The 18806-nt window shown below is 37.0% G+C and overlaps 1 protein-coding gene across 1 annotated transcript in view; it reads right to left on the minus strand.

Annotated features, from left to right (window-relative positions):
- Nucleotides 1-5860: 5860 nt before the first annotated feature.
- The window catches only part of LOC134619250 (deoxynucleoside triphosphate triphosphohydrolase SAMHD1-like), a 38166-nt gene continuing 25220 nt past the window's right edge, over nucleotides 5861-18806 (minus strand). Inside the window, exons 6-15 of the mRNA XM_063465019.1 lie at nucleotides 17398-17624; nucleotides 17159-17267; nucleotides 16980-17071; nucleotides 16779-16894; nucleotides 16457-16572; nucleotides 14448-14525; nucleotides 12172-12237; nucleotides 11924-12028; nucleotides 11690-11821; nucleotides 5861-5938 (exon numbers count right to left, since the gene is read on the minus strand). Of these exons, the coding sequence (XP_063321089.1) occupies nucleotides 5861-5938; nucleotides 11690-11821; nucleotides 11924-12028; nucleotides 12172-12237; nucleotides 14448-14525; nucleotides 16457-16572; nucleotides 16779-16894; nucleotides 16980-17071; nucleotides 17159-17267; nucleotides 17398-17624 (1119 nt within the window). The remainder of the gene's footprint in view (nucleotides 5939-11689; nucleotides 11822-11923; nucleotides 12029-12171; nucleotides 12238-14447; nucleotides 14526-16456; nucleotides 16573-16778; nucleotides 16895-16979; nucleotides 17072-17158; nucleotides 17268-17397; nucleotides 17625-18806) is intronic.

Consider the following 18806-nt stretch of genomic DNA (forward strand, 5'->3'; position numbering starts at 1 on the left):
TCTATTTTAAGATCGTGTTGTACATTATTATATATAATATATATCTATTATGTTTAAAAATGTGAACTTTAAATGTGATGTAATTATTGTTAGTTTACTGAAAACCTTTACAACATCAGGCTTAACTGGCTTAACACTGCATGTATGAGATTATTATCCTGGCAAACAAAATAGGACAAACTGGGAAACACCTCAACTTTTTATGGTCTTAAAGACTGCTTGAAAATCACCACTGAACAGTTTTTACTTCATGCCACACTGTACTGTTCCTTCTGAGTTTTTGTATTGATGTGTTTTTCCATTGATACAGACTGGATAAACCATGGCAGAGACACACAACCATTAACTTCTTTATGAATTAGAAAAAAGAGATGTTCAATCTTGTGATAATATGATTTCGTTCCAAATGAGGTCCTTAATTAAAATGATATTTTTAATGATACAATATAATTATTTTTGTTATCCACAATTTTCATTTACTGTTTGACAAAAAAGTAGAAAAAATATTAAAGCAGTTATTTAATTTGCTTTAGAACAAAAATGTTTTAGTGATTGAAAGTTATGTTTCATTAATTTCTGAATTCTCAAAATAGTCCAGTGTGTAGGCCAAAATATGGGTCTAGAAAAATAAATTAAGTTAAGTGATTTCATTAACTTTTAGTCTTAAACAAGTTTTTGACAGATTTAAAAACAATATTTGTGGTTTCCTGTTTTTAATGACAGCTGGTCTAATAAATGTGTTAAGCACTGTAACAGTGTGACATGTATTCAATCTTATATACAAAACTATTTATAAAATTAACTTTGCACAATTCGGAGGTTTGATAAATTAATCTGGGAACACTCCTGTGAGTAAAGCTGGTATACAAACACGAAATCACTTAAAATACATGAGAAGGTTCTTTTATAAAGCCCACTGAGCCTGGACATAAACCCAAAGCTACATGAGAGTTTCTTAAAAAACAGGTATATGAGATGAATAAACACCTTGAGAGGAAAAATGAAACAAAGTTTGACTTACCAAATCTGCTTATGAACTAAACAATCGTAGTAAAGCACTCCCGGATCTCCCGAGTGATCACGAAGTTTTTCTTCCTTTCACAGTGGAAACGTTCACGTGATCTTTTGTTGTTGTATTTGTTTTGCTGAAGTCTGCTGTGACTGAATGTGTTTCACATTCATTCACCTTGCTTATTCTGTAATCGGGTGTCATTACACTAACTACAGTACTAGTGCTGCTGTGATAAAGCCCCGTGAATATGTCGAATCTTTCCGGCCAATTGCTTCGCCAAAACGCAGATCACACGAAGCCTCGTTCAACAGCTCATTTGGAAATACTGACATCTGCTGGTCATTCACTGTACAACAGCCCTGCTGTGATATATCAGTGAGTATGTGAACGTGATCATGTATCAATTGCACAATACCCGTATGAGGTCCCGTGTGTGTGTGTGTGTGTGTGTGTGTGTGTGTGTGTGTGTGTGTGTGTGTGTGTGTGTGTGTGTGTGTTTATGAAACTAGCCATCCTCTATGAGATTGATTTGAGAAGATGCATGTTATTATGTCAAGTTATGTCAAATGCTCACAAAATGCTGATAATTTTAACATTTTTAGTGGCTCCATAATGTGCTTGCAATCTCCTCGGAATCACCTCAGACCCAGATCATGTGAAACACTTCCTGTAATTCTGTAATGTGCTTTCAACAGCTTGAATCACATAACGAGGGAGTCTCATTGTTTCGGAGAAAGGGGGCCTCGTTTGTCTTTGGTCAAATGACATTATGAACAACGACACAGGCCTCGACACAGACGTAACTTTACTACTAACAACACAATTTCCAACGAAAGAATCCCGCTGTTTACTTACACTATGATCGGTGTAGAATGGATGTTTTCACAGCAGGTATGGACAGGCATATGATCACAGCTATTTTTCCAGTATTACTATTGTATTGGAGTATTAGTTTTAAAAATGCTGTTTAAAACAGGTTTGAACAAAAGTGATTTTAAGCATTCCACATGAGCTTTCCTAGAATTTACATCAATTAAAGCACATTATGTCAGTTTGATAGTGACATCATAATGAAATGGCGACAACCCTGCTTCTTAAAACAAAGATCACATAGCATTTGTAGAATCAGGAGATCTGGTACAAAGACGTGGATTATTGCACCCCAAAATGATATGTGGCAGGATCTTTAGCGGTTTTTGTACAGCAGATCAGTTAATTTGTGTGTGCATACCACCTCACATTTACCTTACATTCAAGGAAGACCTCAACTGTTACTGGAACATATGGCTCAGCTAAAAAGCAGGTCCAGGTTTACAGATCAGATGTATTTTTGCTACATACACATGGACTTGGCCCTTCATTGTATATACATTTGCCTCCTGTTCCTTTTATTGTTTTAGGTTAGTCCTTTAAAAGCCAATTTAAAAAATTACATAAAATGAGAGTTATTTCAGGTGGCATTGTATGTGTGTGACAGCTGAACATTTTCCCTCAAATCTATGTTTTGATTCAGTGCGTCAGCCCATGTGGTACTTTAAATTATATGAATGAATGTTTAGAGTACTGCAGTCTAGCAGTCTAGTAGTTATTGACACAAGCAAGATTTAAAAAGCATTACAATGTGATCTTGACCCTAATTCAGAAAGCATCTGTTTTTTTCCAGCAAAAGAACACATCCTCCAGGTTTTTTCAGCATTTTCAGTTTTTGCAAAGAATTATTTTCCACTACATGTACAACAGGCAAAAAACACTTGTATTACTTTTTAAAAATTAACAAATTAAAGCACCCAAGGTTTTTTGGTTTTTGTTTTGTTTTTGTTTTTGTTTTTGTTTTTGTTTTTGTTTTTGTTTTTGTTTTTGTTTTTGTTTTGTTTTTCATTTCCTAAAGATTAATTGAAGTCTGACAATTTGGGTCATCCTTCTCTAAATATATGTGAATTCCAGCTGATGGGACACACAAGGGGTAAGTAGACTGCTTTTACACCTGTTAAATTTTCCCAATGATCAAAGCAAATAGTTAAGACCTCAAAGTATTAGAAAAAATGCAGATTGCACAGCATCAAATCCACACATTTGAGTACTAGACCTAATAATGAACTCATGATGATGAGGTCAGTTCTCATGAATGTGTCGTCCTCTTCACAGTGGATCATCTGCCTGCATCTTTCACATCCCTTTCTGCCGCCTGTCAAACACGTCTCTTTCATGTCCTTCACTATATCCATGAATCTTCTCTCTTATATTTCTCTTTTCCTCCATACCTGACAACCTCATATTTGACATTCTTTGTCCAGTATATCAATTTTCCCTCTTCTGCACATGTCCAAATTATCTCAGGCTTGCATCTCTAGCTTTGTCTCCAAACCGTTCAACCTGAGCTGTCTCTCTGATGTACTCATTTCCTGTTCATCCTGGTCGCTCCCAGTGAAAACCTTCAACTCTGCCACCTCCAGCTCTGCTGCTCATTTTTTTGTTAGTGTGACACTCTCCAGATCAGACATCACAACAGGTATCATTACTATTTTGTTAATCTTCATCTTTATCATGACATTGGGACACGACTTTTGACACACTTGTTTAAGAAATGAGAAGTTAGGATAAAATAACTCATTAATGCAGTAATTTAATTTAATTATATACAGATGTGAATTTAACTATTTAGATTGATTACTATAAAAATTTGCCATATATAATAAACCAAAAACTATGAAAAATTGTACACAAACAAACAGCAAATTAAAATGAAAATTGTCATTGCTGGGGCAGCAGTCGTGTGGTGCTACGAGAAAAGGACCCAAAATGCAGGTACTGGCTGGGGTGCGAGTGAGTGTTTATTTACAGTGACGGCGAAGTAAAAAACAGGAAATAAGGAACAGGGAGCTACTAAAGCCTAGGCTGGGAGAAAACTAATTAAAAAAACCTGAAAACATAAGGACACGGGATGACACATGGAGATGACACGGAGAAAGCAGGGCAGAAAGACGCGGACAAACACTGAATAACTCAGACGAACTGACAAGGAACACAGGCAGGCACACACTATAAATGCACACAAGGTAATGCGGGAATGACACACCAGAGGGGAACACAACTGAACCTAATTAGACACGACGAGACACAGACCTTCAAAGTAAAACAGGAAATTCACAAGCTGTTCTACAACACTGACTTAGGGACATGAACAGAGCACAGAAAGGAGAACACTAAAACACTAAACACAAGAACCAAACCCTAAGAACTAATACAAAATAAGAATTAACACAAAATCAGAAGAAACTAGAAAATAATAACAATAAACTCAAAACATCTGTCCTTTAACCTTCAATGTAATTACCTCTTTTCAAATCTCCACTATAACACATAAGATCACATAAATATAGCTGTTATCTGATATATAAAATATGGTACTTTAAGTAAATTGAGTCTTTTTAAATATAACTTTTCTTATGTTATAACTTAATCAGTTTAAAAAAAAACATATAAAACTACAGATTTCTGAAGTCTAATAAATAAAGAAAAAAAGATCAGACTAAAAGTATGTCTTCATTATTTTCCTCAATCTCAATGAGTCACTGAGTGTTTCATCTTTTTCATTTTAGGTCATTTTCAGCTTCATTGGCATATTTTTGTCTGTAAGTTAAATACAGACAGAATTATTGCATTAGTATTAAGGAGAAAAGTGTGGCGTGCCTAATACAAACTTTAGTTTTATTGCATTTTGAGCAGGGAAATGGTCTGTTATTAGTATTTATAGCTGATAACAGTTAATTCTAGATATTTTAATTGTTATACATTTTTTAAGCTTGAATAGTTAACAAAGGTTATAAACAAGGGCTCGATCCCAGTGTCCCCATTATTTTTATCAAGTGTGAAAATATTCACATCAGACACGTTTACATACAGAGCAAATCGGTCCACAGAAGATGCCATTCCCATCACCCTTCACAGAGCACTGAGCCATCTGGAGAGCAGGAAGAGCTATGTGACGATGCTCTTCTGGGACTAAAGCTTAGCATTCAACACCATAATGCCAGACATCCTCACCACCAAACTGTACCAGCTTCAGATCCCCCCTGCCACCTGCCTTGGATCAAAGTCATTTTCACTAACCGGCCTCAATTAGTCAGACTCACTCATCTCTGGGGCTCATCTCTGATGGAGATGAGACAGGGTAGAGGGTATAGAATTTGTCCCACTGGTGCTGAGAAAATAACCTCAATCTGAATGTCCTTAAAACCAAAGAACTCATAATGGACTTCAGGAGGCACAGATAGGTCCACTCTCCACTCCTAAATAGAGAACGGATGGAATCTGTAGAATCACCCACATCTCTATCGATCTCACCCGGACCCACAACACCCTGGTGTGGCTGCACTCCCTCCAAGTCCTGAGGAAGAATAACCTGAATCAGAAGCTGCTGCTGACCTTCTACTGCTCCTCATTGGAGAGCATGCTCTTCTACTTCCTGGGTATTTGGTATGCAGGGGTCACCAACAGAGAAAAGAAAGCCTGTGCAGAGGGTAATTAACACTGCCCAAAAATCTCATCTCAAATCTCATGATTCTTTCAGAGAAAAACAAAGCTGTAAATCTCTATGCTAGCCTTCCTGTCGCGTTTGGGTCAAATCTGACCGATTTACAACTTAAAACCCTCATAAATATTGTGTTTTACATCTACTTGCCTCAAGGCCTTATGATATCCTTCACACTATGAACTTGAACATATAAAAGTGATGATCACCTCTTTCATTGAATTTTGAGTGCTTTAATCAACCTTGTTACATCTGTGGTTTTCCCGGTCAAAAGTGACCTCCATAGGAAATGAATGGGAATCCACTCAATGTGAAGTTCACAGAGAAGCCCCCGGATCCTCCCACTGACGTGACCACTGTGGGCACCGGGCAAACCTCTGCCGGCCCCACTCCTGCTAAAGAGGTGAAAATAGATTTAAGAGAAACAGGACTTAGTGCCGCTGAATCTTTGATTTTATTTATTTTTTGCTGTGTTTTACTTGCATCTATTTAAAAGAGTGAGAGTAAACACAAAAATTTTTTTTATTTTATATGCTGGAATATAGAGAAAATAGGTTTAAATATCAAATACATTTTTTTCAAGTCAAAGACCTTTTCATAAAATTTAATTTTTGCTTGATGCAATTTGCATAAAGTTAAAAGATGAAAAGTAACAAAAACAAGTTTTAAAAAGAGACTTTTTCATTTCATTCATTTTTATATGATGGATTATGCAGAAAGAATAGAATTGGACTGAAAGGTCTATTACTTTATTACATATTCAGGTTATGTATCATTTTCTTAAATGTAACTAAGTAATAAGTAACTAATTACTTTTGAAAATAAGTCATCAGTAAAGTAACAGGATTACTTTCTTTGAGAAGTAATCAGTAATTAGTAACTAATTACTATTTTCAAGTAACTTGACCAACACTGGCCATGGTGATGGGGTGAGGTGACGTCTACACATAAGAAGTGGCCAGAGGACGGCAGAAGAAACATGAGCTGAAGTACTAGATCTCAGCCAAATAAGGAGAACTGTGGCTTTCCTCCAACTTTTGACCAATCACCTTAGTGTATCGTGCTTAATGTTTATCACACATAATAAAAAGCATTTACTGCCTGGGTCTGGTGCTCTTTGTCCATCTCTATCTAAGAGGTAGATAAGACATGGCAGGCATTTTTAACTCGAACCTTTGATTGCTTAAATAAAGAAAAGAAAAAGTAAAATTTTGAGTTTGGATCGCCTTCTCTTATAAAATTACCCAACATAAGATGGAAGTGGGCAATTAAATTTCCAAAGGGCCCGTATGAGAAACATGGTCTATTGTGAAGGACTTCACCAAAAATATCAAGAACATTTATGAGAGCCAAGTCCAAAGATGTGTGACAATGGCAACTTGGAAACCGCACATCATCTTTTTACAGAATTTTAGAATTTAGAGGGATCTAGTTTCCTGGATGTTCCAGCAAACTGAGCAGCAAGTCATTCAGCTTACCAAGGAAGTTAAGAGTGCACATTTGTTTCCAACAGTGAAAATGCGATGGCAATGATTCCACAAGACCATGCCGCAATAGTCTAAGCCTTCTTCTGCTCAATATTAATTTTTATCTTGTCATAAACTGCTACTCATAAGAGTAGATGTTACAATTAGGCAACAGCAAAAACACAAAAGCTTTATCCCAATTTAATCATTCCTCCAACCAACTGTGAAGAAAATATACACACTTCTGCAAAATTTCTAAGAGTTTTAATAAAATTCTATTGCCATTTTGCTTGTAGTTTGATTACTTCATTTGCCATTTTAAGTTTTTCTAGTTCTAGTTTAGTTTAGAAAGCTAGTGTTCTTGGTGTTTGAACAGTAAAGTCAGGTTCAGTGTCTTTGGAGGAAATGCAACCAGGGGACAGGTGATCATCACTGATAGAGGTTCTGTTTCATTTCATCACCCAGAATGTTTGCTCACATATCGGTTGATGTGTGGAAAGTTCTCAAACTCACCTTGTTACTTGAGGCAAGGTGATTTCTACAGTAGTCTGACAGATACAAACCAAACACTGGCATTAGAAAAGGCCTTCTGTAAAAGCTTTTTTCTGCATTTTTATTTGCAAAAGATTATTCACCACAGCAGATAGAACCATATATTTGGTTAGGCAGATTTTTATGTTAGATGCCCTTCCTGACACAGCTATCTCAAGGATTAGTGCTCTTCCCAGTGTCAAATTGGAGATGTTGTGTGTGTTAGGCAACCTTGTAAAGCATTATACAATAGAACTCTAGAAAGGCTTCCTGTAGTTTCGCTTTTGAGTTGCACACATTGTATGTTCTCCCACAAATGTGGTAGGTATTCAGCTTGAGGTGCTACACTCTCTTTCCAACCTTCATGTAGTCTGAACCATCAGGCTCCCTCACTGTCTCTCTGCCATCATCTCCAGTACTTCTTTCAATGTTGCAATAAAATTGCTAATAATCATCCTTCTTTTCTTTGAGTGCGCACCTGAAGGTTACCAACAGTCCTCATCATTGTTGGTGAGGCCTGGTGAGTAGGAGAACAGTGCAGAATATGCTACAATACAGAGGTGTGGACTCGAGTCACATGACTTGGACTCGAGTCAGACTCGAGTCATTAATTTTATGACTTTAGACTTGACTTGAAAAAAGGTTGTAAGACTTGTGACTTGACTTGGACTTTTACACCAGTGACTTGGGACTTGAATTGGACTTGAACCTGTTTACTTGAAAAGACTTGATATTTTACCCAAATCTAAAATTTAACATACATATTATATAAAAAGTGCGGACCATTAATTCACTTTATTCATTCATTCATTCTTACCACACTCCGTATGTATGTGAGCGTGGGCTGTAGCACAGCCAATCAAATTAACCAGATTTGAAAAAAACAAGAACAAAAACGCTTGAGCCAAAAATGCTCCCAAGAGTAATTTCTTTCGGGTACATAAACTACGAAGTAGTCAACAAAAAACGAAATGCAATATGCAAAACATGCAAGAAGAGAATCACAGACGGAGATGGAACAACTTCCAACTTTGTCCGACATTTGAAGTTGCATAAAGAACGGTAGGTGGTGCTTTTTGTTTTGTTTTCTTTCTTTTTTTTTGCTACGATGAAATAGCTGACTTAGCTAACTTCATCTTATTAGCAAATGTTCTTCGGGCTACGTTGATGATACTGTTTGGCTTTAACAGGTATGATATATTTGTCATGCTATTTTAAATCCGGTCCTGCAAGCGCATCCAACAATAACATGCAACTTGTTAGCTCAGAATTGTTGGTGAATGGTGAGCAGGGTCCGTTTCAGAAAGTGGGTTCTGTAGCTGTACTCAGGGAAGAGAGTTTCTGTCCGTCTCCTCCCCATCATTAACCCCGTAGATTTAACCCAGTTTAGACTGACAAATATTTATTTTACCATCACATCACAATTCAAAATCACTGTGTTTAATTTGCAATTAGTGTATGGTCGTGTTTAACTTTTGCATGTCTGAGCCAGGGAAATTTTTTTTTGGTTAGAAAATCTGGCCCACCTTAGTGTGTAATTGAGTAGTCCTGCTATACATGGCCTTTTTCTTCTGTCATTTATGTCAATACATCAAATAAAATATTTTGATCTTATGTTATTAGCTGTTGTTTATTTGCAAAGGTTATTCTCAACAGGGATGCTAGACAAAAACGGCGTTTTCTACAGACAGCCTAGCATACGCTCTCCACTTGCGAGTGAAAAAAGAAAAAGAAAAAAAACCCCTTCCCTATTGGTGTTAGAGTTTACCATGTCAGCCAATCAAAAAAAATGATAAGGCAACATGTGACATTTGGTTGTTTAGGGAGAAGGGGAAGTTTTTAGGATTGACACCCGTGACGGAAAGCGGGCGAGCGAAAGAAAGAGAGAGAGTTTTCATATGTGAGACATTAGTGACGTTTAGCGTGTTTGGAGGCTATAGTTAGTTTGTTGTGTAGTTATTGTTTTGTATTGTGTGTCAGTTAGACTGCTGAATTTTATATTTGATCTAAAAAAGCTGTCAAAGGCAGATTACAGTGTAAACGCTGTCTCCACATAGAAAACTGGACTGTTGCACCTCCAGCTGTCAGACCTGCAGGGTTTAGGCCTGTGGTGTTCTCCTCTGTCTTATACTGAACACATACTACATTTTTTGGACTGGCAAAAATAATTTGTGTGCCTTCTTATTTGATGCAGCACACCTGATTGTTCTGTAAATAGATTTAAATGCTTATATAAAAAACGCCTGAGGCCTTGGCTGCATTTTCAGGTAAATAGTACCATATAACTTTGTTGTTTGCAAAACTTGTGCATAATATTTAGAAATGTACAATTTCTATTTGCATTTCAAGTTATGAAAATTATTCGTTAAACATGTAAAAAAATATAACTTTTTTCTACTCGGATTCTGAATTTTTTTGTCTGAATTTAGATCAACTGTGCTAATATAGTATACCAAAATGAAAAATAACTCAAATTTCAGATATTTGAGGTTGTGCTGTAAATAATGATACCAAACAAGGCAAGAAAAACATATTTTAAAGGTGAAATATAGAGGTAAAATCAAAAGTAGTCAAGAATGGCCAGTTATACCCGGGACCCCAGAGGGTTAAAAAAAGACTTGAAAGGACTTGAAATTCAAAGTTTCGGACTTGGGACTTGACTTGAAAGTTGTCTGTCTTGACTTACGACTTGACTCTGACTTGCTTGACTTTACTTGAGACTTGACTTGTGACTTGAGAATAAAGAGTTGAGACTTACTTGAGACTTGCAAAACAATGACTTGGTCCCACCTCTGCTACAATATAACCAATAGGCACAAGCTATTTGCAAATGGAATTTTATTGTTGATATAGCAAAACAAGTAAGGCTTCTATTTCAGCAGGTAATGTGTTGTAAGTCACTTTTTAATGGCAATAATCTTGCAATGTAGCAAGTTACTTTTAAGTAACTGTTATACTGTAAAAGCAAAGTATTTATAGTACAGAATTATAGGATCAAGTTGCAGATGATTATATCATGCAAGTAACATATAATAAGGATTCTATAAGTATCTATCTGACTTAAACGCTTCAGCAGCCTTTGTACTGGAAAGGCTGTAGAAAAATGCTGACAAATTATAATAAACCATGGTAACTAGCAAGCCAATAAGATGGCTTATGTATCAGAAGCAGTGATATTTGCATAAGGAATAAACATGAAACCATGGCCACATCATGAAAGAATTTAAAAATGTTGAATTGAATTTTAATTAAAAAGACAGCTGGAGCTTTGGATTCTGAATGCTGGATGCTGGATTCCAGGAAGCATTTTAGGGATGCACAATATAGACAAATATATGTAAATTTTAAAATATGAACATTTGAATAATTGTTCTCTTCTATGTTGTAGGAGCTGTTGCTTCACAATGACACACAACAAAGGGAAAAAGGAGGAAAAATGGGAAAACAGTGGAAAGGTTCATTTATTTTTTTTTTTTATGTTTTTATTAGAGACCCACTACATGATAAATGAGCAAGCAAATCACAACAGTGCTCGATAACCAGCGTATGCATGCATTGAACTGATATGAGTTTAGTTTAACTAAGATGAAAACGTGATGTATAGTATATTCATAAAAATGATTAATTTTAGGTTACTAAGATCTCATTTCATATTGATACATCATGAAGGAAGCAAAATAAAATAACATTACAGTCATGACAACCACAAAACTGATTAAAACTCATACAATATGTAATATTTTGATAACATTCCATTTCCAAACTAAGTATGGATTTAAATTTTTAAAAAAAAAGAAAAAAAAAGAAATTAACATTCCCAAACTTTAATTTCATTATTCGATTTACCAATTTTAAAATCTTAAAATCTCTACAGTAACATGAATGATACCTTATAAATGAATCTTTCACATGTTCAGATTCACTAGTCAGTTACGGAGCTGGGGTCATCCTCATCATACCTTTTGGAAATCTGTGTTTAAATGTAAAATGAATTAGTACAAGCAAGATGACAGAATTCTTATTATTGTAATCTGAACTCAGGAATGTGATATTCAAGATATACAGTTTTCAACTGCAGCTTGTGTTTCCATCATATTGCTTGTTACATATTAATGTCTATCAATAATATTAGATAGAATAAAGAAGCACCTCAAAGTCATTTTCTTTGCACCACTCTCTGAAGCACTTCTTTGCCTTGTCTTTCACAGTTTCAGGTTCAGGCGTCTTTAAGTAAACCCTAAGGATATCCTCAGAAAAGCATTCTGGGAGGAGCTTGGACACCTGTCATAAAGGCCAGCCACATTAAAAAATTACACATCATCATAAAGCCAAAGTTGTCTTATGGAGATACATATAGAATGATCTCCCAGCTCTAGCTCTGACCTCTGATTTGGGGATCGTGAATCCCTTGTCAGGCTTCTCCTTGCAATAGAAATATGTTTTATTGATGGGGTCCTTGTTTTTCATCCCATAGTCCAAAGTGACAACCTAACAAGAAGTGTGAAAAAGAAGCCTGCATTTAAATTCAAATGCAAGTAGTGGCTTAGTTTGTTATTATTTTTAAATTAATAACAACAAGTAAAACTCAAGAATTTAAGAGATGTTTAAGGTAATTAGAAAACAAAACTCACAGTAACTTCAAAGAGATTTTCTCCAACCTCGTCATTCAGTTTCTGTCTCAAACTTTCCTTCTTCTCCTAAAGAATGAGTGAGTGACAGACAGCGTTTACTTTCAGAATTATTTTTAGGTAACTTAAGGCAACTGTATTTGTGATTCGTCGCTATATAAATAAAATGTAACTGTCCATCCGTCCATTTTTTCTGCTTATGCAGGGCCGGGTTGCAGGGGCAGGAGCCTAAGCAGAGAGGCCTAGACCTCCCTCTCCCTGGCCACATCCTCTAGCTTGTCTGAGGGAATGCCAAGGCATTCCCAGGACAACCAAGAGTGTGTCCTGGGTCTGCCCCAGGGTCTCCTCCCAGTGGGTCATGTCTGAAACACCTCACCCAGGAATCGCTCATCTGCCAAGGAGGCATCTCTGATTCAGCTCAGACTCTTACCTTTGATATTTTCTCTTGGTCTTTTTTCTTGAACTGAAAAGGGGAAATAAGTGGGAGGGAGAAGAAAATAATTTATACATTACTGACAACACAGACATATTTTTTGTGTCAGCTGGAAGATTGTTACTGGTTTAAAGACAATCTGTTTCTTATTTTTTCTAGTTTCACTGTCTGAAACATGGTTTTTCTCACTGCCTTTAACTTTCTTGACATACTTGACATAAGACTGACAAAGCAACAACATAGGCCTTCTCAGTTTTGTGTGGCAAGTAAGATAATTAGAATAGAATGTTGTTTGATCAAACTGTGTCGTCAGTGCATGTGTGGGTCCAGGGTGGTTATGGCTTTTGGAAAGAAACTATTCTTGGGTCTGGCAGTCTTTGTGCTGATGCACATAGTGTTTCCCTGAGGGAAGCAGGTAGAACAGGTTAAAACCAGGGTGGGAGCAGTCCTTGATGATGTCTGTTGCTCTGCTGAGACAGCAGGAGGTATAAAGGTCCATCAGGTAGGGGAGAGAGCAGCCAATGATCTTCTGCGCTGCCTTAACAACTTTCCAAAGCATCACCCTGTTTGCCTTACTTTTCTCTGTACCACTGAATTAGGTGCATGTCCAGGAAAGCCATTGGATTTATTTTGTACTGTGGTTGCCATCAAACCCACAGGGCATTGCCATAACCTTGAGGTTATTTATGCCTTCAAGCAATGGACAAAAAAAGCCCTAAAGGTTACCTGGATCACAGGCATCAGGGTTCCTGGACTGGTATCCACTCATGTGCCTAGGAAATCAGTGTCCTGAGAGGGCTGGAGCCTGATTTCTCTCCTGTCGATGTGCAGACGTAAGTGTTTTAAGGGCTTCTAGCAATATTACTGTGGCACGGCTTCTCTGAGAAAGCGCAGACCAGCCAGTTCAAGTAATTTAGAATGTGAAGATCTTTGCAGTCCTAAAGTCCTAAAATTGCATCCATGCAGCTGGTGAATATTTCGGGGTAGGGAAGATACATCAAACTCTAAAGGTTCTGATGCAGGCAAACCTGGGATAATACCGCTAGTCTTTCCATACTGGGATCCAGATAGATCCATCATCCTTGTAGCAAATCAACCATCATGGAGAATAGCTTGTTGTACCCTTGGCAGTGCCAACATTCTGCATTGCAGGGACCTTTTGACCCCTTTCCTAAGCAGAGTAATTGGCTTCATGATCCTGCCGCAGCACTAAAACTGGATCTAGCCTAAACACTGAAGCTGGGACTGAGTAATTATCTGGTAATAGAGGAGCTGAGCTTGTGTGCATGGTCCATATTGAAAAATAAAATATCTTGAGTGGAGACCTCTCCACTCAGACAATTGCTGTCTCTGATTTCTCATTTCACCACTCCTACACCACTGTGTTGTCATTAAACTATATTTAGACGATTTTGTTAAACAGGGTTTTGTTAAACAAGGTTGGAATAATAAGATTTTTTTTTTCAGCATTGCAGCTTGGGCTATCATTCCCAGCAAACATAGTTTAAAACCTGATGTCCTCTCCCTGCTTAAAACCGGTCACAGTACAACTGAAAAAAATGAATCTTCGATGAACTGAAATTGAGAAGCCAGACTGTTTCTTTCAAAGTGAGAAACATAGATCAGATTATTACAATAAAATAATAAAATGCATATTTTTTCAAAACCAAAAAATAACTAATCTGAATGTATCAGTACAGGTGAGACAGAGAAGCCTGTGTTTATATGCAAACAATAATTTCCCAGAGGATGATAATGATATTTAAATCAAATGATAATTAACAAACCACAAAAACAATTTAAGAAAAGTCTATTCAAAGTAATTAGAATAAAAACTCACAGTTACTTGAAAGGTGCCTTTTTCATCGTGACTTCCATCCTTAGGAATGGCCTCACGAAGCTCCTTCTTCAACCATTCCACCATCTTTTGAAAAAAAAAATTGTTTTGGTAGCTTTTTGAGCTGTTCTGATTCTTACCTCTAATATTTTCTTGTGGTCCATTTTCTTGAGTTAAAAATGGTTTAGAAATACTGTATACTTTCTTAATCCCTGTAGGGAAATTACTTCTCTGCATTTAACCCATTCACTCAGTGAAGCAATGGGAGCCACCAATCCAGTGCCTGGGGGGCAGTGTGTAGGAATGGTACCTTGCTCAGGGGTACCTCAGGGTAGCTATACGGTGGATTTGAAGCCCCGATCTTTCGATCATGGGGTGACCACTACCTACTGAGCTATCCTCCCCCAGTGGGTGAAGATAAATGGGAATTTATTTATCATTGACTTCACGTAAAGTTGTACTTAAATGAAAATCTGTGTTTCTCAATTTTCCCTATTTTAAAAATCAATCTGTTCCAAAATTTCTTATTTATTCTCCAAAATACTCAAAGTTTCATACATGGACAAAGGAATCTTGCAAAGTCGTGACATAGCTTTTTCCAATTATGAGTGGCAAGAAAGGTAAGTACTGCTTTTTCTGCTGCCTCGAAAGTTTTCAGGGATTTCTCATTTCAAATATCAGTAGTCTATAGCCAGCTACACAGCAAACCTATATTTAGGCTGGTAAAAAGTCAGAAATCCTTAAATCATTTCTATTTCTTTCAGGACTGCAGCTTGAGCTTTTGTTGTTTCCCTAGGTGTAAAAAATGTTGCTGACTAACAATGAAAGACGCGCTGTAGATTAAATTCACTTTCCTCAGGCAACATCAGCTAAAAATGTAAAATTCAACTCTGTCATAAAGAGTGAGTCAGATTGATCAGGGCATATGTGATGAAGAAGCCCCTGATTTTATTAAAATGTAAATTATCACTCACTGGAAGATAACAATGTCATTTAAATGAAAGAAATAGTAAACAAAAAACAGGATCTATAATCAAAATAAAACTCATATTAACTTTGAAGTTGCCTTTTTCATCCTGATTTCCACCTGGAGGAAGAGCTTTGGTTTTCAAACTTTCCATCATTTCCTGAAGGACAGAGGTCAGAACACATGCTTTAATTGTTGTCATTGTTATTTTGTAGTGCTGTCAGCGTTAATCCAATTAAAACGGCGATAATGTGATTATGGCGTTAACGTCATTTTAACCAGATTAACGCTGACAGCACTATTATTTTGTTAAACTTGTTTTATGATTGGTTCTCATTCGTACCTCTAATATTTTCTCCTGGTCCATTTTCTTGATTTGAGAAAAGGGGAGAAATAGAAGCGAAAAGACAGGGCTTTGTTAATTTTTTACAACACACATCAAGAGCACCTTCACATTAAGCCCTATAAATAATAATAATAATAATGTATACTTTATTGATCCCCATGGGGGAATTCCTCTCTGCATTTAACCCATTCACTCTGTGAAACAGTGTAAATATAAGAGAATCTCTCTTTCTCTGTTTAAAACAGTTTTTATCAGCTTCCAAACTTTAGCTGTTCATAAACTTTCCTCCAATAATTGGTGTTTTACTTTATAAATGGAAAAGGGAATCTGGCAAAATTATGACGGCTTTGCCAGATTTGTGTGGCAAGGAAAATGAGAACAGTTTCTGCTGTCTCTAAAATGTTCTCTGATTCATCATTTAAAATGCACTGTATGTATGCATGCAGTATTTGACTAAATGAAAATGAAGCACTTTTTTCAATTATTTTTGAGCTTTTGAAAATGGAGGACTTTATGTAAGAGTCTGCATTTCAATCACATCTTTATTGTTTGATTCAGAAACCACAATGGTGGCATACAGAGGCAATATTCCAAAATCTTATGCTGCTAATTATATACTCACAGCATAATTAAACCACGATTAAACCACCATGTTAAACTGTCAATAGCTGACTCGTAATGCAGGCACATGAAAGCCGTACTTACTGGCTTGGCTTCACCCACAAACCAATACAGCCTGCGAGTTGTGATCCTCTGTAGAATCTCTTTTGCATCCTTTAAAGAAGCTTCGGTGGATTTAGATATTTCTTCAACCACCTGGTCTATAGGGCAAACAGAGGAAAATGGAAAGACAAGTTCCTAAAGTATTTAAAAGTAGAATGGGAGGGAGATCAATCGGCTTTAAGGAAATGTCCTTAAAGCATTTCCATTGATTCCATTTGATTAGGGCCTGAAAGAACATGCTTTAAATGTTTTTAAAGATAAATTTGTAGCTCGTTTTAAATATAGCACAGTTAGAATCCACTACCTGTCAGCTTTGTGAAGGCCTCCATGTCAGTTTTAGCTGTGGAGAGATGGAACGTCTTCCCTCCTGAACCTACAATCTCGATGTGCTCATTTGCTTTTAAGAGCGCATCTTTGATCCTGGATGAAAAAAAGAAATATCATATAACTCTCATAGTCTATGTATCACTTTCATATGTATAGATTTGGACCTGGGGATACTCACATAATTTCTACACTCTGGGTGACTCTGTGCTTGTAGGCTCTTCTGTGGAGGGAGATCCTTGTGTGGAACATGTCATACAGGTTTGCCACTTCCTGTTGAGACCATGTCTTTAGTTTAGTCACAGATAATCAGGTAAATGAATTAGACATTTAAAGTTGATAAAAAGCAGGGATCCAAACCTTGTCTCTAGAGCAAATGTGCTTCCTCCCATTCACATCACACACCCTGGCAAACATGATGAAGCGTTGATGGTCAAAGTTGTTCCGGATGCCCAGGTGGTGGCAGTCCCTGAGATAGGAGTGTGGAAATACATCAAAATTTAAATAAATGTATTATGGTAAACTCTCCAAAACATCCCTTAAATTTGTTATATACAGAAAACCTGACTTTTATAAAATGTCATCAGCACAAGTCCCACCTGGCAAAGTAGTCAAACTTGTCCACGTCAATCCCATTTTGCTTGTTTGACACAATTTCATAGAGAAAGGATTTTTTCTCATCTTCATATGACCACTGTGGAGGTTTAATCATATTCTTGACACGTGTCAGGTCATCTGGGAGTTTCAGCTTATACTGCTCCATCTCTTCCTCCAGATGATTCTTTTTCACCAGGTGATCAAATATCATTAAAGAGGCATCCTCATGCTGTAAAAGACACATGATTACTGTTTACATTGATTAGGCATAGCATTATGACTACTGACACATGAAGTGACACTGATTATCTCTGGGCATTTTGTCTTTGAAGTTGATGTGTTAGAAGGAGGAAAAATGGGTAAGTTTAAGGATTTGAGCGAGTTTGACAAGGGCCAAATTATGATGGCTAGATGACTGGGTCAGAGCATCTACCAAATCACAGCTCTTGTGGGGTGTTTCCAGTCCGTAGTGTACAGTATCTTTCAAACATAGTCAGGAACAATGATAAATCAGGGAAAGGGTCACATGTGGCAATTGATGCTTATTGATGCTGGTGAGCAAAGACTGGCCTGTGTGGTCCGATTCAACAGACTACAGCTCACTGGAGCCTTTCCAGGTATCATAGGGCAAGAGGAAGGGTACACCCTGGACAGGTCACCAGTCTCGCAAGGCTCAGACAGAGAGATAGACAACCAATCACACTCACATTCACACCTATGAGCAATTTAGCATGTCTTTGGATTGTGGGAGAAAGCTGAAGTACCCGGAGAGAACATACAAACTCCACACAGAATGGCACTGGCCAGGTGTTGGAATCGAACCCAGGATCTTTTTGTTGTTGAGTGCTCTTGATGCATGCTCAATCATCCAGACAAGGAAATCCCAGAAAATTGATTCTGTTCATCTGGATATAGTGTTTTCAGCACAATAAACATTTTGTCACTCATCTAAGTGAGTTCTTCAGTCATTCCGATGAATGATAAAACGTTTCTACCACTGAAAACGTTAGATCCAGATGAATGAAATCAACTTTCTGGGAACAGGAGCTAAGGTAGGCTGGACAAGCTGCAGGAGAGTAAACGGATGAACTAACAAAAGGCTGAGCGGATAATGGGAATTAGACACAGCTGTGGGAAACACACAGGAGACGATTGTATGTTTCATTTAAGTCGTACTTAAATGAAAATCTGTGTTTCTCAATTTTCCCTATTTTAAAAATCAATCTGTTCCAAAATTTCTTGTTTATTCTCCAGAATACTCAAAGTTTCATACATGGACAAAGGAATCTTGCAAAGTCGTGACATAGCTTTTTCCAATTATGAGTGGCAAGAAAGGTAAGAACTGCTTTTTCTGCTGCCTCGAAAGTTTTCAGGGATTTCTCATTTCAAATATCAGTAGTCTATAGCCAGC

This window comes from Pelmatolapia mariae, linkage group LG20 (genome assembly GCF_036321145.2).
Source record: "Pelmatolapia mariae isolate MD_Pm_ZW linkage group LG20, Pm_UMD_F_2, whole genome shotgun sequence".
NCBI lineage: Eukaryota > Metazoa > Chordata > Actinopteri > Cichliformes > Cichlidae > Pelmatolapia > Pelmatolapia mariae.